The sequence below is a fragment of the Petromyzon marinus genome, chromosome 5 (assembly GCF_048934315.1).
Source record: "Petromyzon marinus isolate PM22_M1 ecotype Great Lakes invasive population chromosome 5, UKy_Petmar_22M1.pri1.0, whole genome shotgun sequence".
NCBI classification, from domain to species: domain Eukaryota; kingdom Metazoa; phylum Chordata; class Hyperoartia; order Petromyzontiformes; family Petromyzontidae; genus Petromyzon; species Petromyzon marinus.
The window spans coordinates 10,124,180-10,141,147 of NC_133671.1; the positions used below are offsets into that span (position 1 = coordinate 10,124,180).

Here is a 16,968-nt window from a genome sequence, read left to right on the forward strand (position 1 = left end):
TCGCGATAGGTAAAAACCGCGAACGATAAACCCGCGATATTCAAGGCTCTGTTTTTTATCAGAAGACATGTAGCAGGCTAACGTTTTTAGCCCAGTGTAATGCCCCCCTGTTCCATGTACACATTTGAGCCAAGCCTGTAGCAGGCTGTGGTATTCCACCAGCAATTTGCTGTGCCAAGTTGTAAACAAATTGTGATACGTTGTCCTCACAAGACATTAAATTTGGCTCGGCCAAGCAAGGCCGGGGGATAGGCTAATGACGTCACTGCATGTGATTAGCATGGTTAGCTACCTCCGATTGGCACGGTTGGCTTCGTACGGTGTGAAAGCAGTTTCAACATAGTATATTGCGAGAACACAATGTGACCGCGTCATCTACACGTGTCTCAGCTCATTCGCTGCATGTGACGTCAATGGCACGGCTTGGCTTTACAGTGGAAAACAACCTGGCGCCTTCTGAGCTGTCCTGGGCTGCCTCGGTACAGCCCCCATAGCACGGTTAAACGGCGATGAAGAGGTGTAAATTTGTGCTTTCGTTAGTTTCTCCAAGACGTAGCACTTTGCCAGATTTGAATAATCCTCTGCCAACCTGATAACTGAACCCCAGATGTCTTCCACATTCAAATGAGCAGTGGAATGGCGCTCCTCTCCATTGGTGGCCCCCCGAGCTAGAGTTGTAAATTCCACATTTTGTGGGCAGAGCCCAGTCTCTCCATTAGACTACCACTTTTTTACTTCCCACAATAAAAGTGATGCTCATTTGTACCCACTATATGGAGTATGGATCATTTACTGAGTTAAGTGTTTTAAACACAGCGCTACCTGGTCATATGCATATCCTAAGTGTTGTGTATTCTGCATATTTCATTTCATTTTCTAGCAAATCCTCGCCTGGAATTGTCTCCAAGTACAGAGCCACTTATCGTGAACAACAAATTTCAAAAGGTAAGTGTCTCCAGTGGCCTAGACTGTGCCGTATATCCCCCTTTATGTTTCTTGGTAAGTTAAGGCAGCATAGACCAAACGTAATAATCACAAAGAGGTGTCCATGTTTTTGGCACAGAGGATGTTAGAACATGCAACCTCGCAGTGGTAAACAGGTTTGGAAACGTCGCTTTTAAACCTTGAGTCACAATTGCACTTGCGCGATGAGTGTTAAGTGGTTGCTTTAGCATAATGGGTAACAATATGTAGTGGACTCATTCTAACGCTTCCTGTGTAAATTCTGAGAAACTCATTGGAAAGTTAAGAGTGTTAGGGCTGCGAATAAATAATTGTGATAATTAGCAAAAGGTACTTTCTGGACTGCAAAAGGGACAATTAGTTGCCATCGGATCATTCTTTCCATCATGCATTGCGTGTCACATGACATCACTGCACTGTGTGCATACTGCACACAGCTTGTTTTAGACGAACTCGTAAGAGTTCAATTATGACGCAATGAGTGACTTTGGAGATGGTTCAGCAGGAGTCTCAGAAGGTAAAGAAAATATTTATCTTGCAATTTAAACAATTGTAGAAGCTAATGTTTTGGTAAACGTCTTTTAGAAGACATCTCAACATAGAAAATCATCTTTGAATAATTTTGTAATAATGATGTATGATATGATGTAATTTTTGTATGTCCTTTTATACTGATAAAACATGACTTAAACCCTTTCTGGACATATACTTTGTAGTGGTGTAGCATTATGAAACCGGTGACCTGACTTCAATTCCCAGCCACAGCTGTATGGTCAAACCACCCCCCATAACCAACATGGTGTGGAGAGGCTTTCAGCTAGCATTGGATTGACAAGGAGCTGTACATTAGTATAACTTATGTTGGTGCAATGGCATATTTTGTTGGGTGATGGTGTGATTTGAAGTCTTCAAATCACTATCAAAGGCTGTGAAATAAAATCCTACTCAGGGGGTCCACTTTGCCTATATCTCCAGCTTTCTTAAACAGTGGTTGTCTTATGGGATAAATTTGCCCCTGCCATGGCAATGTGTAATTTACATCACTGGTTCAGGGCTGACCACTGCAGAGGAGTTGCCATCCCATTGTTACATTGAGCACAGACACATTTTGGTTGTGTTTTCGTTTTCTCCAAACCACCTTGGATTGCGAGCATAATTTGTTCCGGAAACGTGCCCGTTATCCAAAGAACTCGTATAGCAAAGCGAATTTCCCCATAAGAAATCATGGAAATTCAGATGATTCGTTCCACAACCCAAAAATACTGTATTCGTATAAAAATGATTAATACAAAATACTTTTTTATATTTTTATTATTTAAATTTAATATAAAGTAATCAAATGTATTAATTACATTTAATCGTGGCTGGTGTGAGGAAGACGAGAGAGAGGAGAGGATGAGGAGGGTTATTGTGTAGGACGACTTTCACTTGCAGTACAGTTACTAAAGAACAGTCACTACACTTGGACACAAAATAAAACAAATGCTTTACGCACACACACGTGGTCACAACACTATACTGTAGTAAACAGTGTACACGTGGTCACAACACTATAGTACTGCAGTAAACAGTATACACGTGGTCACAACACTATAGTACTATAGTAAACAGTATACACGTGGTCACAACACTATAGTACTGTAGTAAACAGTATACACGTGGTCACAACACTATACTGTAGTAAACAGTATACACGTGGTCACAACACTATAGTACTATAGTAAACAGTATACACGTGGTCACAACACTATAGTACTATAGTAAACAGTATACACGTGGTCACAACACTATAGTACTATAGCAAACAGTATACACGTGGTCACAACACTATAGTACTATAGTAAACAGTATACACGTGGTCACAACACTATAGTACTATAGTAAACAGTATACACGTGGTCACAACACTATAGTACTATAGTAAACAGTATACGCTCGCACGGATGTTGACTATACGAGTGAGGCACGCCGACTGAGACCGAGCATGGGAGATGATTACCCACAATCCCGCAGCGAGAGAGAGAGAGAGAAGAACCATTGGCTCAGTTGTGATCACGTGATGCTCGGCAGACAAAGCGTTATACTCTACGTACTGCTCGTATTGCAAGACATCGCTCGTTTATCAAATCATTATTTACTTAAAATTTTTGCTCGTCTTGCAAAACACTCGCAAATCAAGTTACTCGCAATCCAACGTTTCACTGTATCCTGTAAACAATGATAGCATTGGTACAAACTGATGCAGATAATGAAATGTTATGGTAGCAGTTTGTGAGTTGCTTATAAAAACCATGGTAATTACAGGTGTATAGATGGAATGGGTTGTAGAGAATCGCTCTACCCACAATATTAATGTTTATGAAAATATATAATGAAATAAAAACTTACATCCTATTGTGAATCCATTGCTGGATGAAGGCCCCTCCCTACACCGTGTTTGTTTGACCATACTTCTCTATGCTGGTCAGTGTTGGTTGGTGAAGGGGATCCCAGGACCAATTCAGATGTCACTCTCCTCTATAATGTTGCCATGGCCGGGAATCGAAGTCAGATGGCTGGGTTTGTAGCGCAGTGCACAAACCAATGCACCACTGCTCTACCCTCGTCTGAATTGATGATTTTTTTTATTTTAGGTTGCAGACTGTGTTGCTAAAGATGGATATCCTGAGCCCAAGATTGTTTGGTTTAAAAATTCGAATCCAATCATCGAAGGTAATACATTTTCATTGTGCATATGTAGTAATTATATACTGCCAAGTGTGTCTGAAAGATAAAGTGTTTGCACTTTTATGCGTAATTTCATTAGGTACTTTTCAATTAAAATTGAGAGTAATGTATTAGCTCATGGCTCCATCTGTCTAATGGGGTCACAATAACTGCTCAAGGTGATTCAATGTGATAACTTTTTTTTATAATAAAGTTGTGTCGCTATTCGAGGCTTACCCTCTAGAATCAGACCAATTTGAAAAAAACTTGCTCAAAACTTTCCGATAAAATCGGTGCTAAAAATATTTGCTTTTCTGGCCAAGGTGATGACAATATGCGTCGTGTGATGTCAGCTCGTCTTGCGGCTTGGAAAGTTAGGTTATTATGGATAATTACTTCCGAGGACAGACACATGTTGGAAAGGGTTCAAGAATTTGCATATGTTTTCTTCCTTTTAATGAATAATGTTTTATATTGTGTGTGCGATTCATGTTCTGTGTGGAAATGTGTATTTTTGTTATGAAAATGAGTAATACTTAAAACAGGCATTACGTGTTCATAGCATCATTTGATTTAATTCTGAGACTTTTAATAATAAGGAGCATGTCATTTATACAATACATGTGAAAATGTTTTATATGTTTATTATATCTATTCCTATTTGTCATTCAGAAAGTGTAGCGATGTTGCTGTTATTATTCACCATGGTCAAGTCCTGTATAATATTTATGAAACTTATTTAACTAAAGCACAAATTACATACTTGACAATCAATTTAACTCATGGAAAATCGTGACTTATGTTTATTTTGGTTTATACTTTGGTTCTTTCGGTAAAGTCACGTTTTTTACTTTATTTTTACCTACGTGACTTTACCGAAAGAACCAAAGTGTATGGATCATTGCAGTAACGAAAACTTCAAATCTATAATTATTTTGGTTTATGACAAAGTGTAGTTTGTAAGTAGTAAGCTGCCAGTTTTTAAACCCTTGTACCGCATACTGATTTTCAAAGATAATCAATCGTCACTTTATTTTTTATATTTTTACTTCACAAAGCTTTCTGCTTTCAAAGGCGGTAAAAGGGCTTAGAATCGTCAGTTTGCAGATGCATCGGTAGGGTTGGCAAGTATACAATTTTTAAGTCCGAATGAGAGATAAATATCACAAAAGGCTTGATCAAGAGCTTTGTCGAATGACTGAACTTGTTTCTGGTCAGATGCGGAGGTCATGCCGGTGGTGACAAAGAACAATCAAGGTCTGTTCACGGTGACCTCTGTGCTGAGGATGCGACCCCAGAAGACTGACAAGGGCAGCTTGATCAACTGCTGTGTCATGACCGGTGGTGGAAACACTGAAATAGAGGCTCCGCTGGCAACGATGGTCACAATTCACTGTACGTTTCCTGCTCGCATATTCACCACGTTGGATATCTTGCCCTGGGGGTCATGGATAAGGCTATTAATTTCCGTGGTTTAGCCAAGGACAGTCACGGGTTCAGAAAGGTTTTACCGGTATCCCAACGCTCTTTGTAAAGATGTGCATTTTTGTTCTGGTTTAAAATCCGATCCCTGTGTCGTGTGGGTTTGCCACCTTCGCATCCAGTGAAAGGGGATACAATTGAGTGCAAAATGATGCATTAATTAATGTATACAGCCATTTTGTCAATCCACTGCTGGATGAGGGCCTCCCCATGCCATGTAGGTCTTGGGATTTATTCGAGCATACTTCACCATGCAGGTCAGTGTGGAATGGTTAAGGTGGGAAGCATTGACAACAATGGATGTTGTTGCACTGCCCTCTGCTGTCCACCACATAGCCTTGCAGCCTATCATACCAGTATAATGGTTGCCCATCCAAGCAAGTTCCGAGTTCAAACCTGATTAGCTTGCAAGGTCTGAGATCGGGTGCATTACCGGTGACTTGGTCAAAGGCCAGTACAAATATATATGGGGCACTTTAGTCTATAATGCAACTGTGACAAAATTCCTGTAAATTGTTACAATTTTTTTTTTAAATAAATACCAAAAGGATGATGTGCCAAGTCGATCTCTACCTGGGATTTAAACTTGACATGTTCCACTTGTTTCTCAAGGGCACAAACTGAAGCAACAGATATACGTTGCGTGCTTTCATTGCCTCTTGCAGATACGATGTAATTACAAGTAAATATATATTGCAGATGGTGCCATGGTTGGCACAGTTGCTTTGCAATCTGATGTCTCCACTTCGATTTCCAGGTGTAGCAGTTGAAGTAATGGCCAAATTACTAAAATCCCCCAACCCCCGGGCCTCTGTCAATCTGGCAGTATAAATGAGTCGATCACAGTTGGCAGGTCGCGTGTGGTGGAGTAAAGTGTAAGTATTCCACCTTCTTCCAAGAGGGTCTGTCCAGCATGCAAGAGTGGAGCAAACACCCTCTAGATGCGCTTTTTAAGAGTTCCTTCTAGTTGAGACTATCCTGCCAGCAGTGCCGTGAGCAAGTTGATGCAGGGCTCTTGGAGCGCCATGGTGGCAAAATGTTAAATACCTCGCCCGGTATGTGGGAGGTCGGGGGGGTTCAATCCCAACCCTGATGCCTGTGTATATTTAGAGTTTGCACGTTCTCCCCATGGTTGCGTGGAATTTTCTCGGCGTCCTTCGGTTTAGAATCGACGTGTGTGCATTTCGAGTATTTGGCTGCTATAAATTTCCATGTAATAAGCCACTGCGTTGAGCAATGATTTGTGGCCTGGTTGCTTCGGAAAAAGAGCTATATAGCTCAATTGGCCTTACCTGGTCAAATAAAAGTGGCTTGCTTCAGGTATATTTTGTAACCCGTTTCTTTATGCCGTACTTGCAGATCCTCCCGAAGGTGTAAGCCTCGAGGTGTTTCCGAACTTCATCAAGGAGGGAGACACCGTCACGCTGACCTGCGTCACTGATGCTTTCCCACCTCCCACTTACGCCTTCTTCCAGGTGCGTGTGCTGGGCATCTTCTGTTGTTGATTCTTTTGCTAATGAAGCCGCTAATTTAATTCCACCAGTTATTGGTTAAAAAGTATGCATCCTTCTTTATAAATAACAATGTATCCATCGTCCAATAAAGCAAGCTCTCCACTTTTTTTTTATTGTTGAGAGTTACTATTAACTATTTTAATTTTACCAAGTTCGGCCCACTGAGCTATATAGCTCTTTTTCAGAAGCGACCTGGCCACAGATGATAGCTTAACGAAGTGGCTTCTCACATGGAAATTTATATCGGCTAAATATGTAAAACGCAATGTTCCTAAACGCGGAGGGAAAAACCGGAGGACCCAGGGAAGAATCCACTCGACCATGGGGAAGGAGACGTGCAAACTCCAAATATACAGGTGTAAGGGTCGGGATGAAAACCACGACCTCCTGCATACCAAGCGAGGTAGTTAGAATCTCGCTTCCGTGGCGGCCTCAAGTTAACGATTCATTCTGACTGGAAAGAAGCAGGGGGCCTCTGGTGTTGCTATTTATTACATGACATGACGCAGGTAAAAAAAAACGGAATTCAAGATGCATTATGCTTTCATTCCACCAGAAGAGAGCGGCATATTTTGACTTTTAATATTTGTGATACAAGCCCATACCAGCCCATCCTACGGACAGGGTGAGTTATATAAAAAAATGCAGTCCTTAATATGGAATAACTTTTATCTGTAGATCTGGTCTGTCAGTTCGTCACAGCGTTTTTGTCATACAGAGAGGTCACAAGTGACCCGGGTGGTTGAGAGCAAAGCCTAGCCATGCTTCAGCGCACTCATGCAGTATAGTTTTATTAAGGATTGTAGTTTAGCAAACGAATGACCCTATGCATATGACATTCTGGTGCTGGCTTGTTATCAAATATGCTTTCTAGAATTTGTGGGTGAAATAAAGTAGCAGGATGGCAAACCAGTCAATGAATGGAGCCTTTTTTTAGTAATGGGATTCCTAGGAAATTAAAAACTCGCACATACAAATGAGTAGACACGGACATACGCATGCATGGTCATGAAACAAATGCTTTACAGGTGATCAATAATAGCATGTTCTGTGGCAGTTTGGGTACTGCACCCTGAGCGAAGGATTTCTCCTGCTGGGCCAGTTAAATGTGTGAGCTTGCACCGACATGGGCATTAATTCTTATGCGTGTGTGCTGGTATGCAAAATGTAAATGCTTTTTGGGAAATACCCTTTTTTATTGTCAGTCTTGCAAGAAAAGCCTCCAGATATGAGAATAGGTATGTCAAAGCTGTGTGGTAATTTCCAAAGTAATTGGTTTAGTAGTTTTCATGAAAGCTTGTGAAGTGTTCTCAGATGGATGGATGAATGGACAAAAAACAATATTTTTCAGGTGTGGCAATAGGTCCATCAACTTTGTTAAAATTGCAGATGCATGGAATAGATTTAAATTCTGCAGACTTGGCAACATACGGAGGTTAAAGACAAAATTAAAACTTTTGATTTAAAGCTTTCATGACTGCAGGGATTCATATTCTTGGTTCTTTCGGTAAAGTCACGTAGAAGGGAAACAATAAAATACTACAAATATAAAACAATATTTTTTATTTTTTATTACTTTAAAACAACTCTTAAGAAACGTACGTGGGTTTGGGCAGGATTTGTCACTAGATGATGGCTGATGGTTAACAATAGTGGCGGACCGTCGGCTAAAGAATGGAATGCATCCGAGACGCTGTCAACCAAGGAAATTGATTGATGAAATCAGCATGTGTGTGTACTGTGTAATATTACTACATCACAGAACTGTGAGATGGCAGCGGCTTTGTGAGGCTTTAATACAGCAGTGGATTGATCCTGGCTCATGATGATTATAACTTGGGAAACTTGTTTTGTTAAAATATATATACGGACAGTCCTCGACTTGCGAGTATGATTCGTTCCAGAGACCCGTTTGTAAGTCGAACGGCTCGTAAGTCGGAATATGGTAATCGACTGTATTTAAATGCCCACACACACACACAAACACTCTTTCCCGGCACGAGGCCGACTCATCGCATCTTGCGGAGGATCGCTCAGCCGAACAAAAAAGTGCCGCGGTTCCATTTTCAAGTGAGAGTTCGTGTTTTAAGTCAATGTTTAAAAAACAAAAAAATGCATGGAAGCTGGTTCTTAAGTGCGGGTGTTGTAAGTCAGGTTTTCGTAAGTCGAGGACTGTATGTATAACTTGAAACATGAATTTCATTCCTGCTTCAGGGGGAAACTCTGCTTGCCGAGACGGGTAATAAGAACACGTTCAAGATGCCGTACATCAATCGGCGTCAGGGCGGAGTCTACAAGTGCGAGGCTCGTTACACGTCCTCACCCATGCAGACCACAGCCAAGGCAGAGCGCCAGATAAACGTGCATTGTAAGTACTCGTGTTTAACACAACAACACTCTGTGTCCATTATAAATGCATCGGTGGTAATATAAATGGACCTGTGCGTCTTGTCTGTGTTTTACCCCAGATATTGAGAGACTACGAATAATGGGCATTCCCGATGGGGAAGTCAACAAAGGGGATAACATCACGATGACGTGCAGCGCAAGCTCATCTGGGAATATCACCTACCATTGGAATAAGGTACAACCCATGGACTCATTTAAGTCGGATCTGTCCAGAATTGCAACCTGGAAAACATTTTCGCACCCGTCACAACTCATCCAGTATACCTCTTAATGTTTGGCTACTAATCATGTGTTTACTTAAGTCTATCAGCGACCTGAAAAATATCCAATGAGAATTTAAGCTCTGGGTGTTATTTTAGTTCAGCTATCAGAACATCACAATTGTCAATATGTCATCATTGATTAACACATTCCTGCGGAGGGAGCTGGTAGGAACGTTGGGTTGCTCGGTCAATGGCCAGGGTCAACGGCGGCACCACGTGGTGTATTCCGCAAATATGCCCGACTGTGAGGGCGGGCACAAGTCGGCGTGAGTAGGTGAAACGTTGAGTTTTATAAGGGCACCACGGGGTGACCAGCCCCTCCCCACCCAGCCCCACCCCTCCCAGCCCCCACCCAGCCGCACCCTCCCCACCCTCCCCACCCAGCCCCTCCCCACCCAGCCCCACCCAGTCACACCCCTCCCACCCCCCACCCTGCCACACCCTCCCCACCCTCCCCTCCCCAATCAGCCCCACCCTCCCCACCCAGCCCCACCCTCCCCACCCAGCCCCACCCTCCCCAACCTCCCCACCCAGCCCCTCCCTCTCTCCCCACCCAGCCCCTCCCCACCGTCCCCTCTCCACCCAGCCCCACCCCTCCCATTTTTGGATGCACGACGGACGGACACAATAATCCCCTGTGGGCTGGTGTAACCAGGAGGTTTCTACCAGTATTATCTTATGTCATTTTAACTCCGGTTCAACGTCTAATTTACACAAATACTGATATTACAACATTAGTGATAATTATCATTATGATTGTTCATCTTAAGTCATGGTTTCATCAATGACATCATAACCATCATTGTAATGATTTGTAACACCTTCATCAATGTTTTTTTTAATGGGGTTGATTGGATGAGGAGGGGATTAATTCTATAATCCCGAAGAACTGAACTTGCTTCCGTGACTAAAGCCTTGCTGGTCTTTCATTTGATCATGTCTGAATGCCATGCCTGAATTAATGTATTAATTATTAACGTAGTTTTTATATTCGCAAGTTATTTGAGATTTGATTGTGCATATAGGACATGAATTGTTAGCATGCATTTAACGACTGCTAAAATATGTATGAATGAGGCTCATTTGTAATGATTTTCGCTTGTGAAGGATGGCGAACGGAAAGAAGATGGCCGCATTCTCAGTCGCCTACACGTGACCTCATACGATTCTGGGTCATACACGTGTGTTGCTCAATTGGCTGAAGGCTCGATGTCTGTGGACGAAACAGTGACCATCACCGTGAAGGGTACGCACAGCTCACAACTCAACCTGCCTTGTACATGTGTGCCCTCTCACCCCAAGACAACCATTCTGGTGTGGAAAATGTATACGTACGTATGTATGCTGAACCTTCGCACCGCACGAGGCAAACCGTGCTAATCAGAGGTGCGGGGGGGAGAAGGACAACAAATTTAAACACATAAAGCAGTTCTGAAGAAATGTGACAATTTTGAAACAAGTTTTCCAAGAAACTTTCAGCAGTCAAGTATGCATGGTGAATAGTATTTTTACGTGGGCAGACATCGGTCTGTTACACATTTGGGAAGTGACCATATGGATGATTGGTTTTAGTGGAAGGATGAAAACAAGGGGTAGTGGAAGTGATAGTGTCATTTTAATTCGGAGGTGTAATGTTCTAAAATTCCATTACAATTAAAATATATCGAGTTTCAAAGATGGTAAATGCTCATCAGGTATGCTGAGATTCAATTATAAACATGACCTCATGAAATTTCATTTCTCCCTTCTTTTGTGCATTCCTTTACTTTGTATGGCACGTGTTTAGAATGTGAAATAGCTTTGATTACATTGTGCCTGTCTGTGTGGTATGTTTAGGTTTAGCGATATGGATCATAGGAGCATGTATTGCTGCTGCTGCTGTCATATTAATAGTGCTAATAACCGTTCTGGTTATTTGCAGAAAAAAGTGAGTATCACCTTCCTTCAGCCATGCACACTTTATTTTCACTGATCTGTGAAAAGACCAAATCTAGAATTACCTTGCTACTTACTCACGGAGTGAGTAAGACGTATGGTATCTAGCGCAGTGGTGGCCATGGGTATAAGACCCTGACGCCTATATATGTGGAGTTTGCGTGTTCTCTCTTGTGGATCTTTTTCTGGGTCCTCCGTTTTTTCTCTCCACATTTATAAATATGCTTTAGAGTATTTGGCTGCTATAAATGTCCACGTGATAAGCCACTTAATTGGGCTATCATTTGTGGCCGGCTTGCTTCTAAAAAAAGTGCTATCTAGCTCAGTGGGCCTTACCTGGTAAAAATAAAAAAAATAAAAATTCCATTTAGCTTTAGTTAACAAATTGATGAGCTACTTTGTACGTTGTTGTTTTTGCCTATTGCATCTTGGCCTGTTACTCTGCGTTAACGCTTCACGCGTTCTGCTGGTGGAGCTCTTGCTAATGTCGTGCTTGCACATGTGCGTAGCAAACGGGGTGAGATGAACTTAAACGAAGACCACAGCGACACCATGGCAGCAGGGATTCCATTGAGATCAGTTGAAGAAAATGGTGCAGGAGAGAAGGATTCCACGACTGACGCTGAAATCCCAGCAGGTATACCTGGTACGTAACTGTAAGTACAGAAAGTTATTGGCGCACAGTGGCCATATGCACCTTTACAAATGCACACTTTTTCACCGCCGTCGTGTAACTACGCCGCTAATACGCGCGAGTGCATACACGTTTCAATAAGGAAATAGTAATATTTACGTACAAACCGTACGCGTGCATGTATTAACTACAAATGGACATTTTCGCTGTAATATATATATGGGGGTGGAGGGGTAGCGCAATAAATAACCCATTGGAATGTGAGCTATGAACCCGTTAACTCGCGTTCAATTCCTGGCCACGGCTAACACCAGCGGCGAGGGATATCTGAACTGTTCCTGGGCAACCACCTTCATTCACCAACCTGTACTGACCGTGGTGAATTATGGTCAAGTATACCTCTGTGTCCAAAAGGCATGGGGGAAGGGCTTCATCCAGCGGTGGATCGATAAAGTTATATACATTACATTACTGTAATATACATAATTTTGGACATACATAAATAGTAGAAAAGAGCATGTTTGGTTAATGCTGACGTGATGCCTTGTGATAGGTGTTTATTTGTTTTTTGAACATCTTAAAAGCATATATTGCCAGAAAAGCAGAAGCATATTCGTTTTCATACCTAAAATAGTTATTTCAAATTACTATGCTGTGAAGTTTGTGCACGAGATACATTTTTCTTCTCAATTTATTTACAGATGTCATCATTAATACATGATATGTTGTGCTCAACTCAAAGCCACAATGATGGTCAGCAGAGGATTACCTTCATAACAACACACCTCAAATTTAGATTTAAAGCTTTCGTGACTGCAGGGATTCATATTCTTGGTTCTTTCGGTAAAGTCACCACGTAGAAGGGAAACAATAAAATAAGAAAAATATAAAACAATAAAATTCTCACGACGTTTCGACTGCAACACAAGAAATCATCATCATCATCAGGTGTGAAAACCACAGCAAGAAAATTTGAAAAAGTGGCGGTTATTACACACCTCAAGGTTGGATCTCGTCTGATAGCTCAGCCATTGTGTGCTTGACTTACACTGCTGAGTTGTACCAGGTTCCATTCCCACTGTTGCCTGGCCCATGGCATTGGGGCAACAGAATTTCCTGCCTGGAGACCATGGATGGCCACTGACAATGTCGACTAAATATTTGCACTGAATGTTGCATGTCTGCGGACGGGAAAACATTAATATATAACAAATTCACATTTGAGTCTGTTAATCATGTGCTGCAGCTGAATTGTGTTGGCGATGATGTATGCATTTATTGCCAATATGCAAACTGTGCCGTTGGAGTTAAGGACTGAGATGAGGAAATGCCCATCTTCAACTCCCAACAGTCGGAAGAGAATCATGTGATACGCCACAGAAGCCACTGGGGGATGATGCAACAGAACTACTTCAAGTTTATCTCTACAGCAGACCTTTCATCACCATTAACAGCCAAGATCAATGCGCTGCTGGATGAAGGCGTCCCCCAAGCTCTCCCCATTCCTCAAAGTCTTGATTAACCCAGCACTAAAACAAATAACTACATGCATATTAATGATCGTTGTTTGTGCACCGTGATTTGTTGCCTTACATGGTTCATCCATTTACAAATGTCGATCTTTAAATGTGAGCTGGGCTAATAATCTTAATTCTTGGGGGGCAATTTAGTGCCACAGTGAACACATTGATGGCCTCTCTTGGCAATCGTGGTGGGAATGATTCAGGTGCCCCTGGATCTCAGCATGGCTGGTACTAAATTCTTAACTGTAGGGGAAGCATGGAAAGCTGTAGCTTTAATATCATTGTCCATACAGAAATCACCTTAATGTATTAAATTAGTTGGCATTCGAGCTGCTGAAATCGGTTACAGAGAGAAGCTGCATGCTTGAGCCTCCTGATGGTGAACTGAACCCATCCAGGCAACGGCTCCAGACTTGAGACATCACACTACTCAATTTAACATCCAGGTGCTGCCCTCTATCCGCACAGACAGACAAAGATCCCCTGTATCGCCTGAACAGACTGTTGGGGCAAATGCTGTAGGCAAGCACCTGGAAAGGCTGGCACGGCGCACGAGGGTGTTGGTGGACAGTCCCACAGGCCATTTGCATGTACGTTTAAGTGCTGTTCTTCTGCAATGCTGGTTTTTACACACTGCTATGATTTAACGGGCTGATTTGATTGACATCACTGCGCATAAAAGTCAGGCTCTGAACTAGAGTTTTAAGAGATGTTCGTCTTGACATCCCTTGGAACAGTTGCCGAGCCACCCGGCCATATGTGACTTATCATTTTGAGGTGTCACTGGTTAGGAAGTCACCAGGAAATGTACTTTTGCATTTGTTATTCAGCTACATGTGTTATTCAGCTAGATGCCTGACATTTCACTGACCGTGCTTGGAGAATCTTCAGGAACTGAATATTGAAAACACCGGAGCTATACAGCACAAACCCAACAATCTACGTAATGTGTGTATAATTGCAGCTTGGTTAGTCTGTAAACCTGCATTAATATTTTTTTATTCAGTTTGTGTCCAAGTGGAAAGTGTGTGTGTACATATTTCCATTTTTAATATTACCACTCAGTATTTGTGTACTTTCCAAGAAGTTGTGGTTGTGCATCAGCGTTGAGTCATGAATGGTGAGAAGATGTCTAATGTGATTACGTGGCAAGGGAAATTGGATTGTACAATAGGGGAAGTTGTGTCTTGAAGACTGGCCATCCATTTGCCTTCTGCATCCCTCGGTATACAGAACAGATTTTCCTGAGATGTTGTCTCTAAAGCGAAATTCCACAAATCGCACCCTATTTTCTCATTCACTTTAAATTATAATTGGAGATGCGTTACTAACAGAAAAACATTGGGCCCTAAGACGACGTAAAATTTCACTTAAGAATGCAGCAAACCTTTGCCAGAAGCTGGTGATTGCCGTGTTAGGAGGAAATTGCTTTTTGGTTTCTTTTTGTTGTACTTCTGCAATCACTTGCACTCAATGGCCTCTTTCCAGACATCTGGACTTGCACCGAAGAACGTTTAAAAATGAAATGGTTAAATCCTGTCCAGTGAGTACAGCACTGGGCGTGATCAACACAACGGGAAAAACAAGGCGAGCTTGAGCGACGTGAATAATGCCGGAAACCAGTCGAGGTTGAAACTAGTGCGCCTCGTACAACGCTATCTGGAGCAAGTCGTGCATCGGGACAAACGCCAGACTGTGCGTTGGTCGACCCCCCCACCCCCATTCTTTAAAAAAAATAATTCAGAGATAAAAGAAATTCCGTAAATGTGAATATTTTCGTAACTGTATATCGAATTTGTTGCGCAATGTAATAGTTGCGTTACAGCGAAATTCCTCGCGCCGTATGGAGGTGCTGAATACACGAGGGATGGCTACTGCTCAGAAGACGATGGGCGTTATGACCCTCAACATCGCTGGTGAAAATGTCCCTGTTATTTATTACCTTAAACCTCTTTCATCGTATAGAAAATGACCGATTCATATTTGTTAATAACAATGAAGGTGCGTATGCACTGGGTTTGTGGTTGGACTTGTGCAAGTGCTGTTTCATTCGGCCGCATGCATCGGCAGATTTTGTGAAACTAATTTCGCTACATTTTTTGAATGATAGTTTTGCTTGCATAGGAAGTAGTTTTGCTTTTAATGCATGGCTTGGTTAACCAAATAATACCGACTTGCTGTATTAAGAAATCACACCTGGTATAATATCGAAGATGGTGAGCCCATAGGTTGCTAAGGATCTTGCACTGTGGGGACTGGGGGATTGACATGGCATGTAGCAGCCGGCTGGTAAAGGACTGCTATGACATACATCAGGAGTTCAAAAATCTTCATTAATATTCGGGGACCATATCGTGGATCATGTGACCCGTGGCACACCGCGGAGGTTAATCTTGAAATCTATTAAAATATTTCATGTCGGCACGGTGTGCCACAGATTGTGCCGGTAAAGTGCTGCGCAACTCCGTCAAGCCACATCAAATGTGTGATGATCGGGGGAGAACGGCGCGTGACTAACGACTCCATCCTATATACATTTGTGAATTATAGTAGATATTTTTTTTATCTACGATGATAAATCTGCCATATTGGTCTATGATTTAACAATTTTAATTGAAATGAAATTATAAAAAAAAAATCTGTGCAATGCATCGAAGTTTGTCTTTTTGCGGCTCCGTTTGGTTCTACAGTTGTTGTCTCTGCAGATCCGTTGTGTCTCTGCAGTTCTCCTTGTGCCACTGCAGATGCGTTGTCTCTGCAGTTTCACCTCTCACAAAAAAATAAATCACTGGTGAGAGACATCTTTGCATTACGCAGAGAGACTTGGTTGAGTGATTGGATTAGAAGCCAAGGCAATGCCTGATTTATGGAAGTGGTCACGGACCACAGGTAATCCACGAATTACAAGGATTCGTATTTTTTTTTAGATTTGCTGTACATCGCTGTGTAATTGTTTTATTTACATTGATATAGAATTTCTTAGGAATGGTCAGCAAAATAAAATGTCACTAAAGTCGGGTATCGTTTGTATGTAGGTGTGCGTTTTATTTGAAAGGTTTGTTTTTGCCTTTGTAATGTTGCACTTATATAAATATTAAAACTGTGTTCACATTTTAGTCGATCTCTGTGTGATTGTCATGACAGTAGACCACAATTTTTTTAAAAAGTTATGACTATACTGTACATATTCTAGTGCAGTATATGCATGTTGAGCAGTAATGACAGAAGCTTGGTCACAATTATGTGTCTGACAATTAACTTTTGTCAAACACGGAGTATTGCCAAAGGCAGCATATGCTGGCCAAACATGCAACACACAAAGGTTAATATCACAGCATGCCTTTTTTAACCTTGAGACATGGAATAAATTATCAATAGTAGCAGCAATGGTAAATCCATTACTGGAACAAGGTCTCCCCAAGCCTATAATGTAGCACTCCACTCAGCACCTGTACATGAGCTAATTTCATTGCTCCATCGAGATGAATATCCTCAGGTTGCATTCTATACCTCAGCTGCCACTTATTATTCTTGACCAT

General features: G+C 41.8%; 1 protein-coding gene across 2 annotated transcripts in view; it reads left to right on the top strand.

Moving 5' to 3' along the window:
* LOC116939046 (CD166 antigen-like) overlaps window positions 1-16,545 on the top strand; it is a 30,656-nt gene extending 14,111 nt beyond the window's left edge. Inside the window, exons 4-13 of one of the 2 annotated variants that reach the window (XM_032946926.2) lie at window positions 881-945; window positions 3,597-3,675; window positions 4,888-5,064; window positions 6,511-6,626; window positions 8,880-9,033; window positions 9,134-9,249; window positions 10,445-10,583; window positions 11,174-11,264; window positions 11,782-11,928; window positions 12,608-16,545. In XM_032946926.2, coding sequence (XP_032802817.2) covers window positions 881-945; window positions 3,597-3,675; window positions 4,888-5,064; window positions 6,511-6,626; window positions 8,880-9,033; window positions 9,134-9,249; window positions 10,445-10,583; window positions 11,174-11,264; window positions 11,782-11,926 — 1,082 coding nt within the window. In that variant the 3' untranslated portion in view covers window positions 11,927-11,928; window positions 12,608-16,545. The remainder of the gene's footprint in view (window positions 1-880; window positions 946-3,596; window positions 3,676-4,887; window positions 5,065-6,510; window positions 6,627-8,879; window positions 9,034-9,133; window positions 9,250-10,444; window positions 10,584-11,173; window positions 11,265-11,781; window positions 11,929-12,607) is intronic. The other variant, XM_032946925.2, reaches the window with a different exon arrangement.
* Window positions 16,546-16,968: the final 423 nt, after the last annotated feature.